General features: G+C 41.7%; 1 protein-coding gene across 1 annotated transcript in view; it reads left to right on the top strand.

Annotated features, from left to right (window-relative positions):
• The window catches only part of LOC122540857 (cell migration inducing hyaluronidase 1), a 289,057-nt gene that overhangs the window by 199,431 nt on the left and 62,030 nt on the right, over window positions 1-27,596 (top strand). Inside the window, exons 14-15 of the mRNA XM_043677069.1 lie at window positions 18,523-18,579; window positions 26,410-26,553. Coding sequence (XP_043533004.1) covers window positions 18,523-18,579; window positions 26,410-26,553 — 201 coding nt within the window. The remainder of the gene's footprint in view (window positions 1-18,522; window positions 18,580-26,409; window positions 26,554-27,596) is intronic.

Below are 27,596 nucleotides of genomic sequence, written 5' to 3'. Positions count from 1 at the left end.
ATCCAGCATTCCCTATACCTACCAGCCTTCCCTTTCACCCTGACAGGAATATACTTTCTCTGGATTCTTATTATCTCATTTCTGAAGGCTTCCCATTTTCCAGCCGTCCCTTTACCTGCGAACATCTGCCCCCAATCAGCTTTTGAAAGTTCTTGCCTAATACCGTCAAAATTGTCCTTTCTCCAATTTAGAACTTCAATGTTTAGATCTGGTCTATCCTTTTCCATCACTATTTTAAATCTAATAGAATTATGGTCGCTGGAAACAAAGGGCTCCCCCACTGACACCTCAGTCACCTGCCCTGCCTTATTTCCCATTGATGACTCCCAAACATGAGGGGCAACTTTTTAACACATAGTTTTATTTATTGAATGAACTGCCAGAGGAAATAGAGAATGCAGGTACAGTTACAGTCTTTAAAAGACATTTGGATAAGTACATGATTAGGAAAGGTTTGGAGGGATATGGGTCAAATGCAGGCAGGTGGGACTAGTTTAGTTTGGGAACGTGGTTGGCATGGACTGGTCGGACGGAAGGTATGTTTCCATGCTGTATGACTCTGACTAGATAACTCCTTCCTGAGGTATACCACTATACTGCCAATTCTAGTGGGTCTCTCCAGCTGACAGGAAAGGGTAAACCCAGGGATGGTCTACAAAGTTGATTCTGTGAATACAAATATATCAGGTGGTTGCTTGACTAGTCTGTAGAACAGCTCTCCCAATCTTGACACAAAATGTCAGTAAGGAGGATTTTGCAGACTTGACAGGGCCTGGGGTAATCTTATGGAAAGATACTGACAGGACAGAGTTAGATGGTGGCCACAGTCAATTGGGTTTGTTCCTGATCTTAACCAATGTGTTTATGAAATGAGATCCTATCTTGAGCACTCAGGTTAGGCTATGAAATTTCTTGTGGCAGGGTCGGGTCTCTGTACTGTGCAATTTTCTCTCATAAGCTGCATTCACCACATCTGTTGTTTTCTACTATCTTTCTCAAGCAGTTACAAAACAAGAACTGGACTCAGTTTTACTTCAAGAAGACTCAAATCCTTTACCATTTCTTGCCAGATCAAATTCCAGTCTACCCTTCCATTAAGATCAATAGAGCAATCCTCCCAAATTGTGGAACATCTCCCCTTTCTGGGAAGCTACCACTCATCTAAAGCCAACATTGAGGCAGAGATTGAATATTGCATTCAGTCTTAGAGTTCCTCAGGATGACAGTCTTCAATCACAGTGACAGCCATGATGATATCAAGATCCTTATGAATAAGGCTGTTGTCCTTTCAGTTCTATAAGGCTCCGAAACTTGATTCATAGACGCCACCTCAAGACCTTTCAGAAGTATCATCAATGTTGTTTGAGACAGATTTTCTGTATCAGCTGGGAGGGCAGGTGTACTAACATTAGTGCCTTTGAAGCAGCCAATAGCACCAGCATCGAGCCATGATCATCCAAAACCAACTCCATTAGGCTGGCCACATGCTTAGGATAGCTGAGTTCCAAACTGCCAAAAGTAAATCATCTTCACCCCACTCAAAGAAGGCACTCGAACGAGAAGAGAGCAAAGGAAGTGTTTCCAAGATCCCTGAAGGCTTCCCTCAAGAAATGCAATATCAATGTCAACATTTGGGAGACCCTCATTCAGAAGAAAACAATTTGGAAGAAAGTCCTGTGTGAAGGTGCACAATTCTTTGCAAACACCTGATGGCAAGAGAAAGTACGGAAGAGGAACAGGAGAAACAAATGCCAATGATCTCAAGGACAAGGACGAGTTCCACCTCCTGAAAGCATCTGCCAAACATATTGTCAAAGATGTGACTCTCGGATCGTGCTCATCAGTCACACTAGGATCCATAGAACCAATTATCAGTGACACAGAATTTCCGAGATAGATAATCATTCTCATTAGTGAGTGATGCTGCTGACAATGACAAAACATCCCTCCTACACTTTACTTCATTCACCACAACTTCCAGCATCATACCCGAGAACCTCTGTATCCTCTGTCTTGGTCTCTGAGCCGGAGGTCTGGACCTCGCTTTCCCACATAGTACTTTAGAAGTTCTCGATGGAAGTGAGTAGAGGCTACATTCAAGAAACATGTTCCTGATCAATATTTGAGTGCTAAACATGCAGCTTTCTATTTTAATCTGTTTAGATCATCATAATAATTGATTAGACCTGAGATAGCTGTCAAATCCACACTTTCAAACAGGTCTTATGGAAACAAAGCTCATTCAATACCAGTTTTCACCCTTTCATCAGCAAAACCCCATCAAAGCTGTTCAAGACTGTGCTGCATCACAGGTGAACAAGTTCCATTGTCATTCAATGCATGCACAGTTCCAGCAGGGGTCACTGAATAGTAATCAGATCAGTAAAGTAAACCACAAATAATTTTTTCTTCCCCACCCCCAAATAGTTGCACAGGAAAACACTATGCCATACATCTATCCTAATGGAGACTGACATTAAAGTTTGGAATTTTTCTGAACTTCACTGTACAACTCTGAGCTTTCGGATGTTTTAACATAAAATTAAAAATTTGTGAAATGTTTTAAACTATAATACATCATACCGTAATTAATCAATTTATCTCCATTGAATCAGTCTTGTAACTATATTTCCACTCTATGATTCTTTGTCTCTTTATTTTTCTGCCTTCCTATCATTTTTCTCTTTCTCTTTAAGCCTTCAGTGTCTCATGCTCTCATTTCTAGCTCTGCATTATAAAACAAGAAACTGGCAACATCATGTGGTGAGAAACAGAAACTGCAGAAAACATTTCTTGATCCATGCTGTAACTCTGGTTGTGAGTTGTTTCAGTGTTTATAGCTTGCTGGACAGTGAGGCTTTGAGGTGCCAACTATCATCATGTTTTTTTTGGCACTATTAACAATCACATTACTAAATCTGCAATTCATAAAAACCTTTGTTGCTTCCTATTACTTGTAACAGCAAGTAAAGAAGTGTTCAGAGCATTATAAACCTCAATGTTGCCATATTTCTGTTAATCCCTCTCCCCAGTTCAGAAGATAATTTGGTTCAGGTTACACTCGTGAAACTAAAGCAGATAATCTAGTTGAAATTCCAGCTCATTCCAGCTGTGCTCAGTTCAGTAATTTGTGGGACAGCCCATCTCTCAGGATCTTTTAAATATGAGATAGTTATAATTCTAGCAATGAATTCAGGAAAAGTTTTTTTTTCATTCAGAAAGTGATTAGAATGTGAAACTTTACCATAGCGAGTAGGTGAGACAAACAGCATAGGGAACTCTACAGTTAAATGCATGAACAGAAGAGAAGGTTATTCAGAAACGAGTGGAAGGTAATTGAAGGATGTGAAGAGGCTGATGTGGAGCATCAGAAAATGGCCTGTTTCCATACTGTACATACTCTACAACTCTATTCGACAGGCAATGCTGGATTGATTGATGAAGCAACAAGAATCTTATTTTGTTTTTGATTCTCTCAATCAATTGTACTTTCACGTGAGACCTACACAATTTCCAGCTAAGGCAAAATCCCCACAAGGGGTTACAGGGTTGGCAGGGGTAGTTCTGGATAGGATGGTTTTCAAAGTAGCAGTACAGACTCGATGGGCCAAATAGCTTCTTTCTGCACTGTAGGAATTCTATAATTCTATGCAAGTGCTGTGCTCATTGACAGTAATTAGCAACCCCCATATGAGGGCTGAACAGGTTGGGCTCATTTATACTGGAGCTAAGCAGAGAGAAGAGCGATTTCTCTTTCTCTCAGAGGATTGTGAGACTTTGGAATGCTCTGCCTCAGAAGGCAGTGGAGCTGGGATCATCGAATTTAAAACAGAGGTGAATCATTCTTGTTAGATAGGGGAATTAAGGGTTATTGAGAGTAGATGGGAATGTGGAATTTGAAACACACTGATCAGCCGTGATATTTTTGAATGGTGGAGGAGGCTCAAGGTTCCTGTTTTGTTTGTCTGTGTGTATGAAATAAGATGAATAATAAAACAAACTTCATTGACAGCCTACCAGTGACAAAATAAAGATCTAAACATGATCCTGTTTTCCTCTGCTCTTTTAGTATCGATATGATTGTCTATAAGTTGAAGAATGCAAAATAAATCTTCTCTTGAAAAACTAGCTGATTTATTAAAGTAAGTGTAACCATGCATTCTTACATTTGTCAGTATTTCATTCCTTTGCTCGTCATTCCTATATTTTGTTGCATTTCAATCAGCTTAGAGAAGTTTAGCAATGAACACTATAATTTTTGCAGGAAATAGCAGAAACTTGCAGCTTTTACAAATGTGTTCTATGTAATGATGATCCTCCTGGCTTCCACTGAAGCTCATAATTGCTGATGTTCTTTACAGAGTTGTAGACTGGGGGAATATGGAGGAGGAAGTGAGACTTTCCAATCAGTAGGCCAGAAGATACAAAACCTCTAGCTCAATCAATTAACAAGTGGGTGGTTGGGTTCAGCAGCTGGGTGAAGGCTGACTATGCTTCTTTGTTGGCATCTCATCCTCACAAAGGGGAGGAGGTGCATGAAACAAGGTGCCATGTGGGACTCCAGGATCTCCAGTGACAATCACCCAGTGGTTCAAGTCTTCTTCCGCTCGATGGCTATCATAGAAGGTGTTGGCAGTGATTTCATATTCTCTTCCAAATGCAGTCCTGTAATAAAATATTTCCAAGCAGTTTAGGTTTGACAATTCAGTCCTTTGTCATGTGCACTGAAAGATTTTCTTCTTCATCAAAACATTAACAGGAACAAAACCCGAAACAGGAAAATATTCAGCCTGGAGCTTGGTGACCAGTGGTGTTCCACAGGAATCGGTTCTAGAACCTCTGCTCTATGAAATTTTTATAAAGGACTTGGATAAGGAAGTGGAAGTGTGTTAGTAAGTATGTCAAAGGTTGTTGGAGTTGTGGATAGTGTGGAGGGTTGTTATAGGTTGCAACAGGATGCAGAACTGGGTTGATAAGTGGCGGATGAAGTTCAAACTGGAAAAGTGTGAAGTGATTCAATTTCAATGAAGAATACATTGAAGGCAGGATTCTTGGCAGTATTGACGAACGGAGGGATCTTTGGGTCCATGTCCATAGATCCCTCAAAGTTGCCACCCTAATTGATAAGAGTTGTTAAGAAGGCATATGGTGTGTTGGCTTTCATTAGCAGGAGGATTGAGTTTAAGAGCCACAGCTCATGTTGCAGCTCTATAGAATCCTCGTAAGACCACACTTGGAATATGGGGGGCCGAGAGTGTGTTGCTGGAAAAGCACAGCAGGTAGGCAGCATCTGAGGAGCAGGAGAATCAACATTTCATTCACAAGCTCTTCATCAGGAATGACGCTTGTGGGGCAGAGGTACTGAAAGATAACTAGGAGGGGGGTGTGGGGCTGGGGGAAAGGAGGCTGAGAATGTGATAGGTAGATGAAGGTGGGCGGTGAAGATGATAGGTCAGAGAGGAGGGTGGAGTGGATATGATGGAAGGAAGATGGACAGGTCACAATGCCAGAGACCCAGGTTCAATTCCCACCTCAGGTGACTCTCTGTGTGGAGTTTGCATGTTCTCCCCGTTCTCCGGGTGCTCCGGTTTCCTCCCACAGTCCAAAAACCTGCAGGTTAGGTGAATTGGCCGTTAAATTGCCCGTAGTGTTAGGTGAAGGGGTACATGTAGAGGAATGGGTCTGGGTGGGTTGCGCTTCGGCGGGTCGGTATGGACTTGTTGGGCCGAAGGGCCTGTTTTCACACTGTAAGTAATCTAATCTAAAAAGGTCAAAAGGGCGGAGCCGAGTTGGAGGCTTGGGACTGGAAATGAGGAAACTGGTGAAATCCACATTGATCCGTGTGGTTGCAGGGTCCCAAGGCAGAAGATCAGACGTTCTTCCTTCAGGTGTCGGGTTGTTAGTGTTTGGTGATGGAGGAGGCTCAGTACCTGCATGTCCTTGGGAGAATGGGAGGGGGAGTTAAAGTGTTCGACCACGGGGTGTGGAGGTTGGTTGGTGCGGGTGTCCCAGAGATGTTCCCTGAAACCATCCACAAGTTGGCGTCCAATTCCACGATGTGAAGGAAACCACATTAGCTGCAATTGATACTATAGGTGATGTGTGTGGAAGTACAGGTAAATTTCTGTTGGGTATGGAAGGATCCTTTGGGGTCTTGGATGGAGGTGAGAGGGGAGGTGTGAGTGCAGGTTTTGCAGCTCTTGCGTTGGCAGGGGAAGGTTCTGGGAGGGGGGTGTGGGGTGTTGGGAGGTATGGATCTGACAAGGGAGTTTCAGAGGGAATGGTCTCTCCAAAACACAGATAGGGTGGGAAGGGAAATATATCCCTAGGGGTGGGGTCTGACTGTACGTGATGGAAGTGGCGGAGGATGATGCGATCTATCCAGAGGTTGGTGGGGTGGTAGGTGATGACCAGAGGGGTTCTATCCTTGTTGTGATTGGAGGTTTCAGGTATTTTTTTAAACAATACACACCTTCAATTGCACCTCTGCCCGTGAACCCCACCCCTCCAATCACAACAAGGGCAGAACTCCCCTGATGATCACCTTCCACCCCATCAACTCTGGATACAATGCATCATCCTCCACCACTTCCGCCACCTGCAAACAGACCCCACCACTTAGGAAATATTTCCCTCCCCACCCCTATCTGCATTTCAGACAGACCATTCCCTCTATGGCTCCCTTGTCAGATCCATGTCCCCCACCAGCCCAAACTCCACTCCCAGAACCTTCCCCTGCCAATGCACGAAGTACAAAACCTGCACCCACGGATCTATCCATATTCAACAGAAATTTGCCTGTACTTCCACATACGTCACCTACTGTATCCATTGTACCCGATGGGGTCTCCTCTACAACGAGGAGAAAGAATGGCAACCTGCAGATTGTTTCAGAGAACATCTCTGGGACAGCAACACCACACAACCCAACTGCCCTGTGACGGAACAATTTAACTGCCCCTCCCACTCATCCAAGGACATGCAGGTCCTGGGACTCCTCCATCGCCAAACCGTTACACCCGACACCTGGAGGAAGAACGCCCCATCTTCCACGTTGGGACCCTGCAACCACATGGGATCAATGTGAATTTCACCAGTTTCCTCATTTCCCCTCCCCCCACTTTATCCCAGTCCCAAGCCTCCAACTCGGCACTACCCTCATGAGCTGTCCATTTTCCTTCCATTACATCTACTCCACTCTCCTCTCCAAACTATCACCTTTTCCCTCACCTTTATCTACCTATCACATTCCTAGCTACTCTCCCCCTAGCCCCACCCCCTCCCATTTATCTATCAGCCCCCCCAACCCACAAGCCTCATTCCTGATGAAGGGCTTACACCCGAAACGTTAATTCTCCTGCTCCTTGGATGCTGCCTGACCTGCTATGCTTTGCCAGCACCACACTCTTGAGTTTGATCTCCAGCATGTGCAGTCCTCACTTTCTCCACACTTGGAATATTGTGTTCAGTTCTGGTCATCTCATTATAGGAAAGATGTAGAAGCTTTTGAGAGGGTGTGGAGGAGATTTACCAGGATGCTGCCTGGATTGGAGGGCATGTCTGATGAAGAAAGGTTGAGGGAGCTAAGGCTTTTCTCATTGGAGTGATAAAGCTTGAGAGGTGACTTGACAGAGGTGTACAAGGTGATGAGAGGTATAGATAGAGTGGATAGTTAGAGACTTTATCCCAGGGTGGAAAGGCTATCACGAGGAGGCTTAATTTTATGGTGATTGGAGGAAGGTTTCGGGAGATGTCAGAGGTAAGTTCTTTACAGAGAGACTGGTGGGTGGGTGGATGGAATGCCCTGCCAGTAGTGGTAGTAGAGGTTGGTGGTGGAAGGTGATGACCAGAGGGGTTCTATCCTTGTTGTGATTGGAGGTTTCAGGTATTTTTTTAAACAATACACACCTGCAGATTATTAGCGACATTTAAGCAATTTGTGCTTAAGCAACACATGGATGATCATACAATGAAGATCATAAGTTAGTCTGACCTTAGAGCAGAATAAGAGGTCGGCACAACATTGAGGGACGAAGAGCCTGTACTGTTCTATGTTTTATGAAGTGGAGGTGACTTATTGACATATAGGGAATTGGTAATTAGATAGGAGACAGAGGGTAATAGGATTTCTATGCATTTGGAGAGGCAAGGAATGTTAGGGATAAGTCAGCATGTCTTTTTCATGTGAAATCATGTCTCAAAGACTTGAGGCGAGTTTTATGTGGCTGTGACCAAGAAGATAGAGGAGGCCAGAGCAGCAAGTGTTGCCTACATGGATTTTAGTAAAGGCTTTGACAAGGTTCTGCATGGTAGGTTGGTTGGTAAAGTTAAATTACATGGGATTCAGGATTCTGGATTCAAAATTGGCTTGATGGTAAGAGACAACGGATGATGGTGGAGGGTTGTTGTTCAGACTGGAGGCTGGTGACCAACAGTGTTCCACAAGGAGCAGTGATGGGTCCACTGTTGTTCTGCATTTATATTAACGATTTGGTTGAGAATTTAGGAAGTATGGTTAGTAAGCTTGCAGATGACCCCAAAACTGGTGGTATAGTGGAGAGTGAAAAAGGTTATCTGAGATTACAAACAGAACTTGATCAATTGGGCCAGTGGGCTGCGTGTGACAGATGAGTAAAGTAAAGTAGCTTTTATTTGTCATTTCTACCAGATACAACTGAGAAGTAAAAACGAGACACTGTTCCTCCAAGACCCAGGGTGCTACATGGACAGCACAAACAACACAATCGTACATGACATAAAGTGCATAAGAAGTGCAAATCACACAAGTTATAGTGTAACAGAAGAATGATAAATAATAGACATTGTTCTAGCAATAATTCAATGTCGTGCCAAGAATTCCAGATGGGAAAGAGTTTGATCATACTATGTTAAGGAGCCCGAAGGCTTGGGGAAAGAAACTGTCTGGCCATGAGAGATTGAATTCTCCAGTAACTTCTGCCAGATGGCAGGAGGGAGAAGAGCTTGAGTGAGGGAATGTGTGGAGTCTTCTACAATTCTCTTAGCCTTTCGGATGCAGCGTATGGTGTAAATGTCTGTAACGGAGGGAAGACAGACCCCGATGATCCTCTCAGCTGTCCTCACTATCCGTTGGAGGGTCTTATGACCCGGTTGAGGTTTAATTTGGATAAAGGTGTTGCATTTTGGGAAGATGAACAAAGGCAGGACTTATACAGTTAATGGTAGGGCCTTAGGGGGTGTTGAACAGAGAGACCTAGGGATTCAGGTACACAATTCTTCGAAAGCTGTGTCACAGGTAGCCAGGATGGTAAAAGAGATGTTTGGCACACTTGCTTTCATTGCCCAGACTATTGAGTAGAGGGGTTAGGACGTCATGTACAGGATGGTGATGAGGCCATTTTTGGAGTACTGTGTACAGTTTGATTGTGCTGCTTGAGGAAGGACTTTTTTTAAGAATCCCTACAGTGTGCAAGCAGGCCATTTGGCCCTTTGAATCCACACTGACCCTCAGAAGCACATCCCTCTCAGACCCACTCCCCTTCTATATACTTGTAATCCTGCATTTCCCATGACTAATGCACCAGCATACCCATCTTTGGACTGTGAGAGGAAACTAGAACACCTGATGGAATATCCCAGCAGGCATGGGGAGAATGTGCAAACTCCACACAGACAGTTGTCAGAGGCTGGAACCGACCACAGGTCCCTGGCACCCCTTTATTAAATTGGAGAGGTGCAGAAAAGATTTACAAGGATGCTACTGGGACTGAGTTATAAGGAGAGGCTGGATGGGCTGGAACTTTTTCTCACTGGAGCAGAGGAGGTTGAGGGTCTATATAGATGACCTTACAGAGGTTTATAAAATCATGAAAGGCATAAATAAGGTGAATAGGACAGGTCTTTTCCCTTGGATAGGAGAGTTTAAAACTAGAGGGCATATTTTTAAGGATAAAGATTTAAAAGGGACCTGAGGGACAATCATTTCACACAGAGGTGGTTCACATGTGAAATGAATTGTCAGAGGAGGTGTAGATGCAGATACAGTTATGTCATTTAAAAGATATTTAAAGAGGGAAGGTTTAGAGGGATATTGGACAAATGCAGGCAAATGGGACTGGCTCAGTTTGGGACGAATTGACTCAAGGGTCTGTTTCTGTACTGTATGATGATGACTCTATAAGTGACGATAATTGTTAGATATACAAGTTGGCAGGATGTGACCTGTGGTATGCGCATGGACCTATAGTGGTGCTTCAGATTTTTAGCACAATGAAACAATTTGAGATCCGTATAGACAAGTTTGCTGATAAAACAAGTTAGGTGCTACAGTAATTAGTGCAATTGGGCACAGAAAGTTGTAAAGGGAAATTGTGACATTAAATGAGTGAGAAAAACAATAACAGGTGGAGCTCAAAAATTTAGAAACGTGAGATTATCCTCCTCTGATCCTGACAGATCAGAATACTTTGAATATATGTTCAGAATACATTAGGAACTATGCACAAAAAGAGAAATTTTATGATCCATGATAAAAACAAATTAAATGTTCATGGACAGATGTATAAAAAAATTATTTAGAAGGTTAATTAAATTATAGCCTTTAGCTTGAGGAGACTATGACATCACAGAATCCCTACAGGCCATTCAGCCCATCAAATCCATAGGACCCTCCCCACCGCCCCACCAAGAACATCCCAACCAGAAACACCCCCCTACCCTATCTTTCTATTTCCCATGGTAAATCCACATGGCCTGCACATTATCCCCCCCTCCCAATATTGGCAATTTAGCATGGCCAGCGCACCTAACAGGCACGTATTTGGACTGTGGGAGGAAACTGAAATACCTGGAGGAAATCCACGAAGGCATGGGGAGAATATGCAAACTCCACACAGGCAGTGGCCTGAGGGTGGAATGGAACCTGGGTTCCTGGTGCTATGAGGCAGCAGTGCTAACGACCGAGCCCCTATACCACCCCATGTAAATGTGTAAGTGAAATTACAGTTTGTTTGACTCCATCTGAAGTACAATGTTCTGTTCTGCACCATGCTTTAACAAGGACACAGTGACCTTGGAGGGTGTGCAGCACAGATTCATCTGGAAAATGCTGGAGTAAAATAATTAATTTAGAACAGCAGGTTCCACAGGCTAGGCTACAACCTCTGAGTATAAAGAATTAGAGGATGATTTGGTTGAAGCAGTTAAAATGATCAAAGGAGTTGATAGCATTATTAGATCAAAACTAACTTAAGAGTCAAGAACAAAGGTGTAATATCCAGAAATGAAGAACTAAGTCATTCAAAGTTGATATCTTGAAGTGCATGTTTACATAAAAAGTTGTGGGAATATGGAACACTTTCCTGAAAAAGCTGCTGAACAGAGTTCAGCAGAATGTTTTGTGATGATGTTGAGTTTTGGGGCTGATGGTCCATATAGACAAGTTTGCTGATAAAACAAGTTAGGTGCTACAGTAATTAGTTGGTCGCTACTTTAGAATGCACAGAATTTTACAATAAGACAAGTGAGGCCAAGTGTCAGCGCAGGTTTTGGGAGGTGCTGCAGATTAGGAAGGATTTACTCTGACATTGGTGGCATATATGAGTTTTGGGCTTCCAGTGGCACTCCAGTGACAGTGGGGCAGCACGGTGGCTCAGTGGTTAGTACTACCACCTCACAGCGGCAGGGACTCAGTTTCGATTCCAACCTCAGGCAATTGTCTGCGTGGAGTTTGCATATTCTCTCCGTGTCTGCGTGGGTTTCCTCTGGGTGCTCCAGTTTCCTCCCATAGTCTAAAGATGTGCAGGTTAGGTGAATTGGCCATGTTAAATTGCCCACTCTGTTCAGGGATGTGTAGTCAGGGGTAAATGTAGGGAAGGGGGCGAATGGGTCAGGGTGGACTTGTTGGGCCGAAGAGCCTGGTTACACACTGTAGGGATTCTATTCTGAGAACTTTGGTAATTAATAAGACCATAAGATGTGGGAGTAATATTAGGCCATTCAGCCCTTTGAGTTGCTCTACCATCCAATCTTAATTGATATGTATCTCAACCATATTCTCCTGACTTCTCCCATAACCCTTGATCCCCTTACTAGAACCTATCTGTCTTGGTCTTAAATACACTCAATGACTTGCCCTCCACAGCCCTCTGTGGCAATGAGTTCCACAGATTCACCACCCTCTGATTGAAGAAATTCCTCATCTAAGTTCTAAAGGGTCGTTCCTTCATTTTGAGGCTGTGCCCTCAGCTCTTAGTCTCTCTTACTAATTAATTCATCTTCTCCACTCTATCCAGGCCTCTCAATGAGATCCCCTCTTCTCCTTCTAAACTCCATCAACCCAGAGTCCTTAATGCTGGCCCATGAGACAAAGTACTGTTGAAGTACAAGAGGGTATAGCACAGCTAGGAAGTGGTGAACATGGATCTACTAGGGTAAATAGGGGAAATATAAGGTTACCACCTTATTTTAAAGGAGCTGATTGGCCAGAACCAGCCATATAATACACATGGCTGTTATTGACAGTTTGAATAAAGGTCAATAATGGATCCACTGCAGGATTTTGAACCTGAATTGAGGAGGTTCTACAGAAGTATGCCATTTCTCTCAAGGAACTCAGATTGGTTGGAGCTGTTGTGGGATGGGAATCAGTAGCTATATTCTCAAAGAAAAGGAATGAAAATTACAACTAAGGGAGTTCAGAGCTTTGATGAACTTGGTGGCTGAAACTGGTATCATATCTGGTCAGAGGACTATTTAATAAATCTGAGCAAACTACCTCTGTTATACATGCTATTTATTAGGTAATTTATAGTTTACATTAAATGCAATTTTCCTGTTTACTAATTTTTAATTTATGTTGATTTCAATTTGATTCTTAAATCAAATGTAAAAAAATCAAATCTTGGTTTTCTCAGGGACTGTTTGATAAATGTAGTTCTTTTGTTTGTTGGTCGCTATGAGGACTATAACAAATTCAAAGCCGAGAGTGATAAATTTTGTTTCTGTATGATTGTTGGGGGTTATGAAATCAAAGTGGGTAAGATGGAGTTAACGTGTAGATCATTGATTATCTAATTGAATACCACACAGCCTTGAGAAGCTAAATGACTTGCTACTTTTCCTGTTTTGTTAGTGACACTGCCATTTAGTACAAATAAAGTTAAAATGCAAACCCCACAAATTATTTATTATTCATCAGATGGTCTTTTGGTAAACAAATACTTACCAGAAAGAAAACTTCTGGAGAGCTGCTAAAGCCTGGTTCGTACGAACATGGTTGATAAGTACTTTTACATTTGCCTGGCAAATCAAAAATAATAACATCATAACCTTAATAAAACTGTTACAAAAACAAACAAATTGGTTTATAGGTTTACTTCTGGATGGATAGAGTTGAAAAGCAGAAAGGTTATATAAAATTAATGAGAGGCTCAGTTGAACCACACTTGGAATCTTACAACAGAATGCTCACAAAATTATTTCTTATGGTAGAAGGAAACCATTCAGACTGACAAGGCTCTGCCAGTTCTCAGCCTGTGTAATACAACGAGTCTCACTTGGAGGGCTGTGCACCAGTCTGGTTTGTTTATTAGAAAAATGATATGGAGGCACCGAAGAAGTGGAAAGAAGACTTGTAACGATGATGTTTAACGGGAGAGATTCTCTCTCTCTCAGGAAAGGTTGAACAGATCACAGCTCTTTTCATGGGAAAAAAAACAGGAGGCAATAAGAGAACAGGATCGTTAAGAATAATGGGAGTATTCTTAGGGTAGGGGTAGAAAAGATGTTTCCTTCTGTCGGAACCCAAAATGATAAATTAGTCACGAGTAAACCAGTAGGGAACTTGGGAGTGATTAGAATGTGGAACTCAGTATCACAAAGCACAGATGGTGCTAAATGTACTTAAACAGAAGCTAGATAAATACATGCAGGAATAGTGAACGGAACAATATACCGAATGGATTAAAGAAAGTAGGTGACAGGAAGAATATGTCTAGACATGCAAGATGGGTTGAATGGCCTACTTCTCTGAAACCTAATTCTATACAAAATAAGAAATGCAATACATATTTAAGGTACAGTATAATAAGGACAGCTCCCCTTGTATCTATTGGGAAGATATTATGGGACTGAGAGCATTGCTCATTATAATGAGTTTAGAAAGACAATTGTTAATACAGACTGAGACCTTGAGGCTGAGTCAATGCAGTTAATTTATTTGATAACATGGGATTTTTTTTTTAGATACAGAGTCAGAATGATGTAAAGCACAGAAGCAGACCCTTCAGTCCAACTCACCTTTGCCCACCATATATCCTAAATTAATCGAGTCACATTTGCCAACAATTGACCCATATTCCTCTAAACCCTTCCTATTCATGTACCCATCCAGATGCCTTTTAAATGTTGGAATTGTGTCAGCCTCCACCACTTCCTCTGGCAACTCATTCCATACACACAGCACCCTCTGCGTGAAAACGTTGCCTCTGAAGTCCCTTTTATATCTTTCCCCCTCTCACCCTAACTCTATGCCTTCTAGTTCTGGAGTCCCCCAATCCAGGGAAAAGATCTTGTCTATTTACCTTATCCAAGCCCCTCGTGATTTTAAACCTCTATAAAGTCACCCCTTAGCCTCTGACGCTCCAAGGAAAACAGCCCCAGCCTATTCAGCATCACGCTGTAGTTCAAACGCTCCAACCCTGGCAACATCCTTGTAAGTCTTTTCTGAACCCTTTCAAGTTTCACAATATCCTTCCTATAAGATGGAGAACAAAATTGCACACAATATTCCAAAAGTGCCTAACCAATGTCCTGGACAGCCACAACATGACCTCCCAACTCCTATACTCAATACTCTGACCAATAAAGGAGAACATACTAAATGCCTTCTTCACTATCCTATCTATCTGTGACTCTATTTTCAAGGAACTATGAGCCTGCCTCCCAAGGTCTCTTTGTTCAGCAACATTCCCCAGTACCTTACCATTAAGTGTATAAGTCCTGCTCTGAATTGCATTTTCAAAAGGCAGCGCCTCACATTTATCTAAATTGAACTCTATCTCCTTCTCCTCTGCCCATTGGCCTATCTGATCAAGATCCCGCTGTCCACTGAGGCACACTAGGCAACCTTCTTCACAGTCCACTACACCTCCACTTTTGGTGCCATCTACAAACTTACTAACCGTACCTCCTACGTCACATAAAAATTATTCATATAAATGATTAGAAGCAGTGTACACAGCACCGATCCTTGTGGCACACCGCTGGTCACAGGCCTCCAGTCTGAAAAGCAACCCTCCACCACCACTCTCTGTCTCCTACATTCGAGCCAGTTCTGAATCTAAATGGCTAGTTCTCCTGTGATCCATGTGATCTAACCTTGCTAACCAGTTAATCATCCAGAACCTTGTCGAACGCCTTACTGAAGTTCATACAAATCACGTCCACTGCTCTGCCTTCATCATTCCTCTTTGTGAGATCCCAACTCTTTTCTATCTTGGAAACAAATGAGTAGTTTAAAGTATAACCATGTGGAAAACCTGACATTCTTAACACCTTCCTTAAACTTTGTAGACTAAAAGTCTATCTGCGAAGACACAGAGGTGGGTAAGAAAGTGAGTTATGAAGAGGACATAAGGAGCCTACAAAGGGATATAAGATAAAGTGATTGGACAAAGAGCTGGCATTACAATGCGGGAAAGTGAAATTGTCTATTTTGGCAGAAATACTAAAAATTAGCATATTATCACAATGGTGAGAGTTAACAGAACTCGGAGCTGCAGAGGGAGATCTGGGTGTTCCAGTGCATTTTGTCCAAGGTGAGTTGGCAGCTACATCAACTAATCAGCTAATGGAATGTTACCTTTTATTGTGAAGGAAATTGAATATAAAGGTTAAGAGGTTATGCTTCAGCTATACGTGGCATTAGTGAGGTAGCACCTAGAGTACTGTGAACATTACAGGTCGTTATTCTTATAGGAGGATGAAAAATGCATGGGAAGCATTTCTCAGAATACTTATTTGACTAGTATTCGAAATGAGCAGACTGCGTCATAAGAAGAGGCTGACTAGATAAGCCTGTATCCTCTGGAGTTTAGAAGAGTCAGAGATAACTTAATTGAAGCATACAAGATCCTGAGGGGACTTGACCGGATTGTCATTGAAATGATGTTTCCTTTTGTGGTGGAATCTAGAACTAGGGGTCATTGTTTAAAAACAAGGCGTCGCCCATTTAAAACAGATGAGAAATTATCTTTTCTCTCAGAGGACTGAGTGTCTTTGGAATTCTCTTCCTCATATGCAGTGGATGCAGAATCTTTGAATATTTTTAAGGCAGAGGTGGATAGATCTCTGATTATCAAAAGGATGGAAGATTATTGGGAACATGCAGGAATGTTGAGTTGGAGGTTAAAATCAGATCAATCATGATCTTATTAAAGGATGGAGCAGGCTAGAAGGGTGGCGTGGCATACTCTTGATCCTTGTTCATATGTGTCTAATGTCAGAAGAGATGCTTCTGCCATTGCCCACCAGTATAACAAGCTGCACATCTCATTTCACCCCCCCCCGCCCATCCTCTTTAAAACTGTAACCAACGAATTCCTTGGATTTCTATCAGCAGAATTCAGAACAAGTCACATGACCTTTGTAAATTCTTCACTTTATTCTAAACTAAAATACAATTTCAAAACAGAGCTAGCTTATGTGTGAGTTTCCTCTGGGTGCTCCAGCTTTCTCCCGCAGTCCAAGGATGTGCAGGTGAGGTGGATTGACCATGTTCAGTTGGCCATGGTGTCCAGGATAGGAGGATTAGCCTTTGGAAATGCAGGATTTTAGGGTTGGGAGTATGGGTCTGGGTGGGATGATCTTCAGAGGGCCAGTGTAGACTTGATGGGCTAAATGACCTGCTTCCGTATACACCTTATCAAAGTCCTGCATTTGTAGTAACATATAGTCTGGTTGACTATACTGGAGGGTGTGAAGTAGTTGAGGAGTACAAAGGAAGGTAATACAACATAGTCATGATCAGAGAGGATAACATCTCTTAATAAAAGCAAATTGAGCTTTGACAAAGGGTCAGTTAGACTCGAACGTCAGCTCTTTTCTCTCCTTACAGATGCTGCCAGACCTGCTGAGGATAACATCTCTGCTTGCCTATTCCAAGGTGCCAAACCTGGCTCAATTTACTTGTGGTTGTTCCCACCATCTTCATTTGCATCTCCTTTGGCATCTAAGACAGAACTTACTATGGCTCCCATTATTTGTCTGAATTCAACACCATAACCAACCCCACTAAATAATTTACTTTCATATAACAAATAAAAATAGAAAGTGCTGTAGAAACTCAGCAGGTATGTCTGCATCTCTGGAGAGAGAAACAGAATTAGCATTTCAAGTCTAACATGACTCTTCTGGGACTATCCTTCCTCCTTATAAGCACTCATCAGTATTCATGACCACACACCTAGCTTTGCCAGCGTCCATGATCGCTCTACCCTATCTTGGTCACGAGTGAATACTTCCATCAATTAATTGTATTCCTACCACCCATGATGCCTATCCCCTTTCAATACAACTTTCTTCTGCATTGACTCATGGAGAAAGATCTCTGCCAAGCCACAGGCGACTTGCCTTTCAAATGTCTAGATTTTGACACTCAATATGCCACAATATCTATGCAGCTGTAGATATGTTCAAGAAACCCTTCGGCTCCATGCTTTACATTAAAAGCACACACATTGAGTGTTGCTCACTGTCAGTGTGCTTTTTAAATATTTGAAAATAGCTGAGAAAACAGTCATAAATTTTCAATCAGCAGAATCTGAAAGATAGAAACATCAGGCACCAATGGTTGCTTCAATTCTCCTTTTCAAAACTTTCTTACTCAAAAAAAGTAACTTTCTGACTCCAAACCAACTGTTGCTGTATTCGGGACAATGACAATTCTATCTGTCATGACATTCCTATTTCACATGATTTAAGGGTAAATTTTCTTTTTCTTATAGGTAACAAAAATTTATTTATTCTCAAACAGTATGTTAAAACATTATTTATAACAATACTAGCAGTAAAGAACTTAGATTGATGGATAGATCCGTTAGTGAGATCAGCTCTCTATCTTTACCCGGGTAACGTCAGAAGGCAACATCTCAGAAAAGCAACTGAATTATACCCAAAACCCTGAATCCATTTGCATAGTACTGATAGCTCTAATTACACAATAATATAAAGCAAGGAAATATGTAGAGACATGGGAAGCAAACAATAAAAACATTAACAATTGTTACTCAATATATTTGTGTTACTTAAAGATTGCAGAAAATCGAGGGTATGAATAAATGGGTTATTTTGGGAATGGCTGGTTTTAATTAAGAGAGTCCCACAAGGCTCAGTGCTTCAACTGTTTAGAACCTAGATCAGGCTTGTCCCATAGGCAGTCTATCGATAGTTCCTGTGTGATCTGTGAGGCCATTGTGCAAAATGAATGTAAATGTGACTCAAGATTTTGCAAGTTGTTGCTCCATCTAATCTTATGTTTAATAGGTTTGTGATGACACTAACAATGGTGACCTAGTGGACAGTGAAGAAGATTATCTCAGGGTACAACGGGATCAGATGGGCTAATGAGCCGAGGAGTACCAAATGGAGTTTAATTTAGATAAATGTGAGGTGTTGCATTTTGGTAAAGCAAACCAGGACAGGACTTATACAGTTAATGGTAGGGCCCTGGGGAGTGATACTGAGCAAAGGGACCTAGGGGTGCGGGTGCATAGTTCCTTGAAAGTGGCGTCCCAGTTTGACAGAATAGTGAAGGCGGCATTTGGTACCCTTGCATTCACTGGTCAATGCATTGAGTATAGAAGTACAACGTCAAGTTGCTGTAATACATCCTGAAGAAGGGCCTGTGCCCGAAACGTCGAATCTCCTGTTCCCTGGATGCTGCCTGACCTGCTGTGCTGTTCCAGCAATAAAGTTTCAACTTTGATCTCCAGCATCTGCAGACCTCACTTTCTCCTCGCTGTAATACAGGGTATTGGTTAGGGCACTTTTAGAATACTGTGTTCAATTCTGGTCTCCCTGCCATAGGAAAGATGTTGTTAAACCTGAAAGTGTTCAGAAATGATGTACAAAGATGTTGCCAGGATTGGAGTTTTTGAGATATAGGGAGAGGCTGAATAGGCTGGGGCTTTTTTCTCCTTGGCCATCAGAGGCTGAGCGGTGACCTTACAGAGTTTTATTAAATCATGAGGGGCATGGATAGCATGAATAGCTAAGGTCTTTTTCCGAGGCTAGGGAAGTCCAAAACTAGAAGGCATTAGTTTAACGTGAAAAGGGAAAGATTTAAAAGCGTCCTGAGGGGCAATGTTTTCATGCAGAGGGTGGTGCAAATATGGAACAAACTACCAGATGAGGTGGTGGAGGCTGGTACAATTACAAAATTTAAAAGACATGGGCAGCACGGTGGCACAGTGGTTAGCACTGCTGCCTCACAGCACCAAGACCTGGGTTCAATTCCTGCCTCAGGCAACTGTCTATGTGGAGTTTGCAGATTCTCCCCGTGTCTGCGTGGGTTTCCTCCAGGTGCTCCGGTTTCCTCCTACAGTCCAAAAATGTGCAGGTTAGGTGAATTGGCCATGCTAAATTGCCTGTAGTGTTAGGCAAAGGGGTAAATGTAGGGGAATGGGTCTGGGTGGGTTGCTCTTCAGAGGGTCGGTGTGGGCTTGTTTCCACAATGAAAGTAATCTAATCTAATCAAACATCTGGATGGGTACATGAATAGGAAGGGTTTACAGGAATATGGGTATAATGCTGGCAAATGGGACTAGATCAGTTTAGGATATTTGGTCGACATGGACAAATTGAACTAAAGGGTCTGTTCCATGCTGTATAAGTCAATGATTCTAGATCACTTCTTTCTCTGTCTGCACCTTAACCAAAACGGGTTGAAAAAGCTAACATTAATAAACTCAGCTGTTTGGCATATTTAAAGGTAATTTTTGTTAATTTAAGACGACCCCCACATCCACAGAATTGTTTTCCGCAGTTTCAGTTACCTGCGGCTTATCGCGACCAAACATGTTGTAGGGAGCCTCCCAGAACCAGGGACCGGGGGGCTGCCGGTAAGGTAAATTTTCAATTTAAATGAATGGGTTCACTCCTATCTGCGGTTTCAGGTTTCTGCAAAAGGTCTTGGAACATATCCCCTGTGGGTACGGGGGACTACTGTACTCATTTTAATTATCAATATATTGTTTTGGAATTGTGCTCCCTCTCCCCACCTCCACACCACCACCCCCCACCCTGATATTTAGGTCTATTGTTGTGACAAATCTTATCTTTCTGGAATTTTCACCCAGTCCCCCATGTGAGAGAAAAATTGAAATGAGCACCCTCCACCATGTGAAAAAAACTGGACAACCCAATTGATTTATAACCAATGACTAATTTGAGGGGACCAAACGTTAATATGTTCAAGTTTGCTGGCAACATAAAGCTAGAAAGGAAAGTAAGCTTTGAGGAAGATACAAAAGGATATAGACTGATTAAATAAGAAGGCATCTGAAATATAATGTGAGGAATTATGAAGTTGTGCACTTTAGGTAGGGAAATGGAAAATTAATTTTTAAAAAAATATGACAGACCAGTCGGTATTCAGAGGGATTTCTGTGCACAAAGTCACATAAAGTTGAAGTGTAGGTTTAACAAGCAGTTAGGAGTCAATTGTTTCGTGAGACTGCACTCGAATTACTTGGTATGCTTTTTGCTCCATACGTCACAAAAGATATGCTTGTCTTAAATGGGATGCAACAAATGTTCAGAAAATTGATTCTTGGGATGAAAGAACTATCCTATGAGGAGAGATGGAATGGGCCTATTTTCTCTGAAGTGTAGAAAAATAAGAATTACCTCATTAAAACATATCAAGTTCTTCAACAGTAGATGCTTTCCTTCAAAGGAGTCTAGAACTAGGGGTGATAGTCTCAGAATAAGGGCTTAGCCAGTAGGACTGAGCAGATGAGAAATTTCCTCTTTCAAAATGTTGTGATCTTTCAAATTCTACCTCAGGTAGCTCAGGATGCTGAGTCATTTCATATATTCAAGACTGGAAAGATAGAGTTTTGAGCACTCTGGAGGATGGGATGGTAAAGTAATGTAAAAATGTAGCCATTACCTTGTTGAATGTCGAATGGGTGTAAGTGAGATGATGGCATAATGACAATGTGACTAGACATGTAATCCAGGAAATCAGGCTAATGGATACAAATCCCTTTGTGGCTGACAGTGGAATTTAAATTCAATTAATTAAAAAAGTGGAATTGAAAGCTGGTTGAAGTATGGTGAACATATAAATTTCATCAATTGTTCTTCTGCCTCAATGGTGTGCTTTTAGGGAAAGAAATCTGCATTCCTCACCTGGTCTGGCCTACATGTGACTTTAGACCCACAGCAATGTGGTTGATTCTTAGCTAGCAAAGAAAGACCCAACAACAAATCCAGTCAGTTCAAAGGAAATAAGCAATGAGTAATAAACTGGCCTTTCCACTGATACCCACGACCCATGAAAAATTTAAAGAAAGGGACACCCTGCAGTTAGGGAGGGAATCCCAAATTTCTGGTCCAGTGATGGTGAAGAAATTGTGAAATAATTCTAAGTAGGGACGCTGTGTGGTTTGGAATGGAATTTGGAGTGGTCTTTGTCCTTCCAAGTGATAGAGGTCATGAGTTTAGAAGATGCTGTCAAAGGTGCAACCTTTTGAGTTGTTGCTGTGCTTCTTGAAGATGGAACACACTGCATCTACTGTGAATCAGTGGGGCAGAAGGTGATTACTTAAAGTGTTGGATCGAGTGTCAAGGTTGCTTCGTCCTAGATGATGCTGAACGTCATCAATGTTTTGGAACATCCAGGCAAGTGGATCCATTACACTTCTGCCTTATGTTTTGTAGATGGTGGACAAGTTTTCAGGAGACAGGAGGTGAGTTACTCAAAATAGAATTCCCAACCTCAGAACTGCTTTTGTTGCCACAATATTTTTATGGCTGATCCAGTTCACTTTCTGTTGGACTTCACAGTGACTGGCACCATTCAGATAAAGTGATTCTCTCCTATTGGATACAATGATTATCTGGCACTTGTTTGGTGCAAATATTATGTGCCAATTATCAGCCCCAAGGTTGAATATTATCCAGATCCTGCTGCAGTTGGTCCTGAATTGCTTCACTACTTGCAAAACTAGGAATGGTACTGGCCATTTCAAATCATCAGCAAAGATCAGCATTGCTGACCTTGTAATGGAGGGAAAATTACTCATGAAACAGTTGAAGATCGTTAGGCCTTTGATGATCTGTTAATTATTATCAGAGAACTTTATAAAATATCCTATTAGAGAATCCTAAAAAGCAAATGTAAATCATAGCAAATATTTACTGTTAACAATGTCAGACAAAACTATAAAGATTAAAGAACAATCCTTAATAAGTGTAATTTTAAAATGTCCCTACTTGTACTGGATATCCATCATATTCAAGGCGCAACTGTGGATCCAAATATAAGACCTGCCAACAATTTAAGAATGAGAGGTCGTCTACCAAATTCACGAGCTGCATCCGGGATTTTTTGGCAAACTTCACAAATAATTTGGTATCACTCGTCAGGTACAGCTGTAAAAGAAAATCATGTGTCTACCTGAGGCCAATGATGATGGGAATAAGTACTAAAACAACAGTCAATATTGGACTCTGTTAATTCATACAGGCATACAAGATTTAACAAGTTGTTAAAACAATGCAATTATATTTGAAAGCTGATCATAAATCTACTACAAATCATGAATTATATCTACCTGCCCTGCAATCCCTTCCAGTGTTCTGAGGGCAAAGCTCTGTCCGTATCGGAGAGGATCACCAACACAACTGCCATCAATACTAGCAAAAGAAATGATTAGCATGAGTGTGCAAAATGTAGATATTGTGCAAAGTATTTTAAAAAGCCAATTATATTATAGTGCTACTGTGCATTCCAGCACACTTCTGACTGGTGTTACATAAACTATCGCCTGTGAACTTGGGTCATCTAAAGCTCTGCAGTACCTCTGGTGCATCTAAGATTTTGATCACTCCAGTGTCAATGTCCTCAGCTATCAAGGCCCTAAATTCTGCATATTCCTGCCTAAATCATGCTGACTCTCTACTTTTTCTTCCCTCCTTTAAGATGTTCCTTCTTTAACTATGCTTTTGGTCATCTCCCCTAACATTTCATTAGGGAGCTTGATGTCAGATTTTGTCTGGTTTTGTTGCTGTGGAAGGCATTAGGATGTTTAACAATTTTAAAGGCTCCATATTAGAATTAGATTTTTTTGTCACATGTACTCAATTACAAAAGTACATGAGTATGGTGAAAAGTGTACAATGTTGCCATTCCCAGCACCATCTTAGGTATAAACGTACCTCGGGACAAAAAATTTTAGGTACAAAGTGGAAAAATAAAGAAACAAAGTTAAAAGTTAAGCAGTTTTTCTTAAGTGCTTAGCCATGCTGGGCTCGCATTCCCTCTTACTGCTCAATCTCCTCCACTTTAGCCCACTCTCCAAGAGGCCTTGGGCTGCCTGCTCCCGCTGCTGCTGCTCTTTATCAGAAGAAAGTGAGGTCTGCAGATGCTGGAGATCAGAGCTGAAAATGTGTTGCTGGAAAAGCGCAGCAGGTCAGGCAGCATCCAGGGATTCCTGAAGAAGGGCTTATGCCCGAAACGTCGATTCTCCTGTTCCCTGGATGCTGCCTGACCTGCTGCGCTTTTCCAGCAACACATTTTCAGCTGCTCTTTATCAACCTACCTAATTATCCAAACAAGGATGTTTCTGCTATTTTGTACACCATAAGTATGTTGTAATTTTTAGAAAATCTATAAAGCACTTTTAATGGACTGATTGATACTGGCGACACATTAAATGACTGCTGTAATCAAAAACGTGTGTCCTGTCACACAATAGAATATTAACATATTTAATAGTTTACACTATTAGCAAAGGAAAGCAAACCAATGAAGAGGAAACTAACATTTTTACAAAATACCTGCACTCTCAGATTCCATTATGTCATGTTACACTTTTCCAACTAACATTCTGTTATGGAGATGATACAGGTGCTACACAAAATCTCTCTATCTGTCAATAGAAGTCTTTTTAATATAGATTCAGGGCATGTAGACAAGCACTTATTGCCTAATTGCCCTTGAAAGGTTGGTGAGCCACTTCTTGAACCATTATAATCTGTGTGATAGTCAAAGATCTACTCACCATTCAGACAGGGAGTCCGCGTGCCTTCTAAAGCTTATAAAAAAACTGGGTAAAATGCATTTGATTTGATTGTTTGCCTAGCAGAAAAATTAATATTGACTGTATCCTGTATTTCTTAAATTAAATAAATGAATGAGAAAAGAATGACTGCTAATAAAATAACAATTGTTAATACCAAAAAATAGGATCTGACATTAATTCAGGAGAAACACTCTTAAACCAAAGTAAAAGCCAGTCTCCTTACCTTGTAACAACAAAAGTACTTCTAATAGTGGGGCTTAAGTCCAAGCTGGCACTCACTTCACACGGTGAGTCGACCTTTGTACTTGTCAGGAATCTGCTTTGGTCAACATTCATATTCAATGCCATGGGACGGCGAAGTGGATGGATGTTGGCTGCATGTTTGGTTTCAGTACCAGGATTAATAAGTAACACAGCATCACCAAAATGAATGTGTCCATCAGTGCTTTTGGCAAGCTCAGTCTAAATAAATTGGAAGAAAACAATTTGTTACATTTTAAGCAATACTGTCTAATATAGGGCAAATTTAAAGTAATGGTTATGTGTCACATGATGCTACGAATTGTAGAAATTCAGCTTTTTATCACATTATAAATTTCATGGGTCATTTTATTCACTGAATCCTTTAATTATTTGATTGCAGTGGTAATTTCGCAAGTAAAGGCACAATAAGTACAGCAATGCTATTGATGGATGACATTATCCATTGTGAAGGATTATTGATTGTGATTGTAGCAAATTTATTTAATCATATAATTAGCAGCCACTTATTGGCTAATTTTACTATAGCATATATATTTTAAACTGTATAAAGCAGAAAATTATCCCACAAAGAAACATAATAAGTAAATCGGTCTTCCATGATATAACCTAATACTACTGAAGTCTTGTGCTCCAGAATTTGCCACTCTCCTAGCCAAGTTCTTCCAGTACACTGGCTTCTACCCAACAATGTGGAAACTTGCCCAAGACCAAAAAGCAGGACGAATCCATCAATTGCTGCCCTATCCATTTTCTCTCGCTCATCAGTAACGTGAAGGAAAGTATCATCAATAGTACTATCAAGCAGCACCTGCCTCACTTCAGCCTTGGTTCAAACATGGATAAAAGAGTTTAATACCAGAGATGAAATGTCAGTAACAGCCCTTGACATCAAGACTGCATTCGACTGCAAGGAGCCATAGCAAAACTAGAATCAATGAGTATCAAGGGCAAACTCTCCACTGGTTGGAGTCACACTTAGCACATACAAAGATGGTCGAGGTTGTTGGAAGTCAGTCACCTAAACTCCAGGACATCTCTGCAAGAGTTCCTCAGGGTAGTATCCTAGGCCCTAACGTCTTCAGCTGCTTCATCAATGACTTTCCCTCCATCATAAGTTTAGAAGTGGGATGCTCATTGATGATTACACAATGTTCAACACCATTCGCAAATCCTCAAATACTGAAACAATCTATGTTCAAATGGAACAAATCTGGATAATATCTGGGCTTGGGGTAACAAGTGACAAGTAACATTCATGCCACACAAATGCCAGCCTATGGCCATCACCAATAAGAGACACCTAACCACTGCCCCTTGACATTCAATGGTGTGACCACTGAATCCCCCACTATCTACATTATTATGGTTACCATTGACCAGAAACTCAACTGGATTCACCACATAAATACAGTGGCTACAGGGGGATCCAAGTTGGCGGTGATCTGAGTAGATCTGCCTTGCTGAGCTCTGCACCCCAGCCCAGCAGTAGTGATATTTTTACCCCCCTTCTTGATTATCTGGCAATTCTCCTCTTGATTATCTGGCAATGCAAACCATAATGCTGTTTAACTGAGAACTAAATGCTGGGTTGCCTGGTGCCGTATTTGCAGAGCCTTGGGATCTTGTTCAGATGATCAGGGACTTGGATGGTTGATGTTCGGATAGTCAAGGTTCTACTGTAAATCCTTTCTGAGTGAGCAAGGATGATGAAAGGAAAGTATCCAGCCAAGCCCGAACACACAGGACACTCGCTGAAGTCATTGGGCGGGCCCATGATTGTGACTGTGGATGCAGCTGCAGAGAAAGAGGTACCTGTGCAGCAGAACGCCGCTGAAGAACTCGTTGCAATCTGTAGGATGTTCAAGGAGTTGATGGAAGACAATCGCACTCGGCTGGAGCCTATTTTTTTGTCATGCTACAAAAGCATGAGAAGGAGTTGGAAGGGCTTGGGAAGCGGATTGAAGAGGTCGAGCAGCGGATCATGGCATCGGAGACTAAGGTCGAGTCCTCTGTGGGGCTGATCCAGGCCCTCAACGAAACAGCTCCAGACCTTGACTGAACAGGTCGATGATCTGGAAAATCGAGGCAGGAGGAAAAATATCCATGTCATTGGGCTATCGGAGGGAGTGGAAGGTGGGCAGCTAGCAAGCTTTTTTGAAGACTGGCTGCCACAGTTTCTTGGCTGGGATGCCGAGACAGACCGGTTGAAGGTTGGCAGAGTTCAGAGTTGTGCAGATCTGGACTGTTTTTTTTGCAGGCAGACTTCCCAAAGAATGACCTTAGCATAGTGCAAACAGTACACTCATTCGTGCCATGTTCTACATCCTGCAGCCAGCAGAGATTCCTAAGGTACTCAGTATAATCCAAAGTGCTTCACATCCAATTGATTCATTTTGAAACACAGTCACCGTTGTAATGTAGGCAGTTTTAGCAGTTAAATTTCACACAGAAATGTGACACAAAGAGAAATGAGTTAAAAAGCCAGTTATTTTTTCCTAATATTAATTTGGGAATAAAAGTTAGCCAGGCAACTCCCAGGTTTTACTTTACAATTTTTTACATCTATTTAATTAAGGGATTAAGTAGACAAGATCTCAGTTTAATACCTCATTCAAAAGACCACAGGAGATAAATTAAGATTTACATTGCAAGTACCATGCCTTTTTAAAGTAATGCAGGCAACATATAAACAGCAAGGCAACAACATGCTCAAGGTTCGCAAATGCTCTGCTGAAAGGCTAGTGCATGAGGTCCTTAGAAGGAGACCAGCTTTTCTTCATGAAAGATAGGCCAGAACACATTCCACAGAAACGCTGAGAAACCAATGGGTACAGGTAGCCTCACTGAAGTCGCTAAAGTTGATGAATGTTATTGCGTGCCATATCCTGTCAACCACACAATTACACTCATCTCTCAATAATTGACATCAACCACAATTAATACCTCACATTCAATGCTTCATCACATTCTCACATGTCTCAGTTTCTGAGTTAAATTTGCAATTGGTTGGAACAGGACAGGAGGCAAATGGATTAAGTCCCC

Source organism: Chiloscyllium plagiosum, chromosome 36 (assembly GCF_004010195.1).
Source record: "Chiloscyllium plagiosum isolate BGI_BamShark_2017 chromosome 36, ASM401019v2, whole genome shotgun sequence".
In the NCBI taxonomy this organism is placed as follows: Eukaryota; Metazoa; Chordata; class Chondrichthyes; order Orectolobiformes; family Hemiscylliidae; genus Chiloscyllium; species Chiloscyllium plagiosum.
The sequence above is the reverse complement of the archived record's forward strand: the minus strand, read 5'-3'. Positions and strand labels throughout refer to the sequence as shown.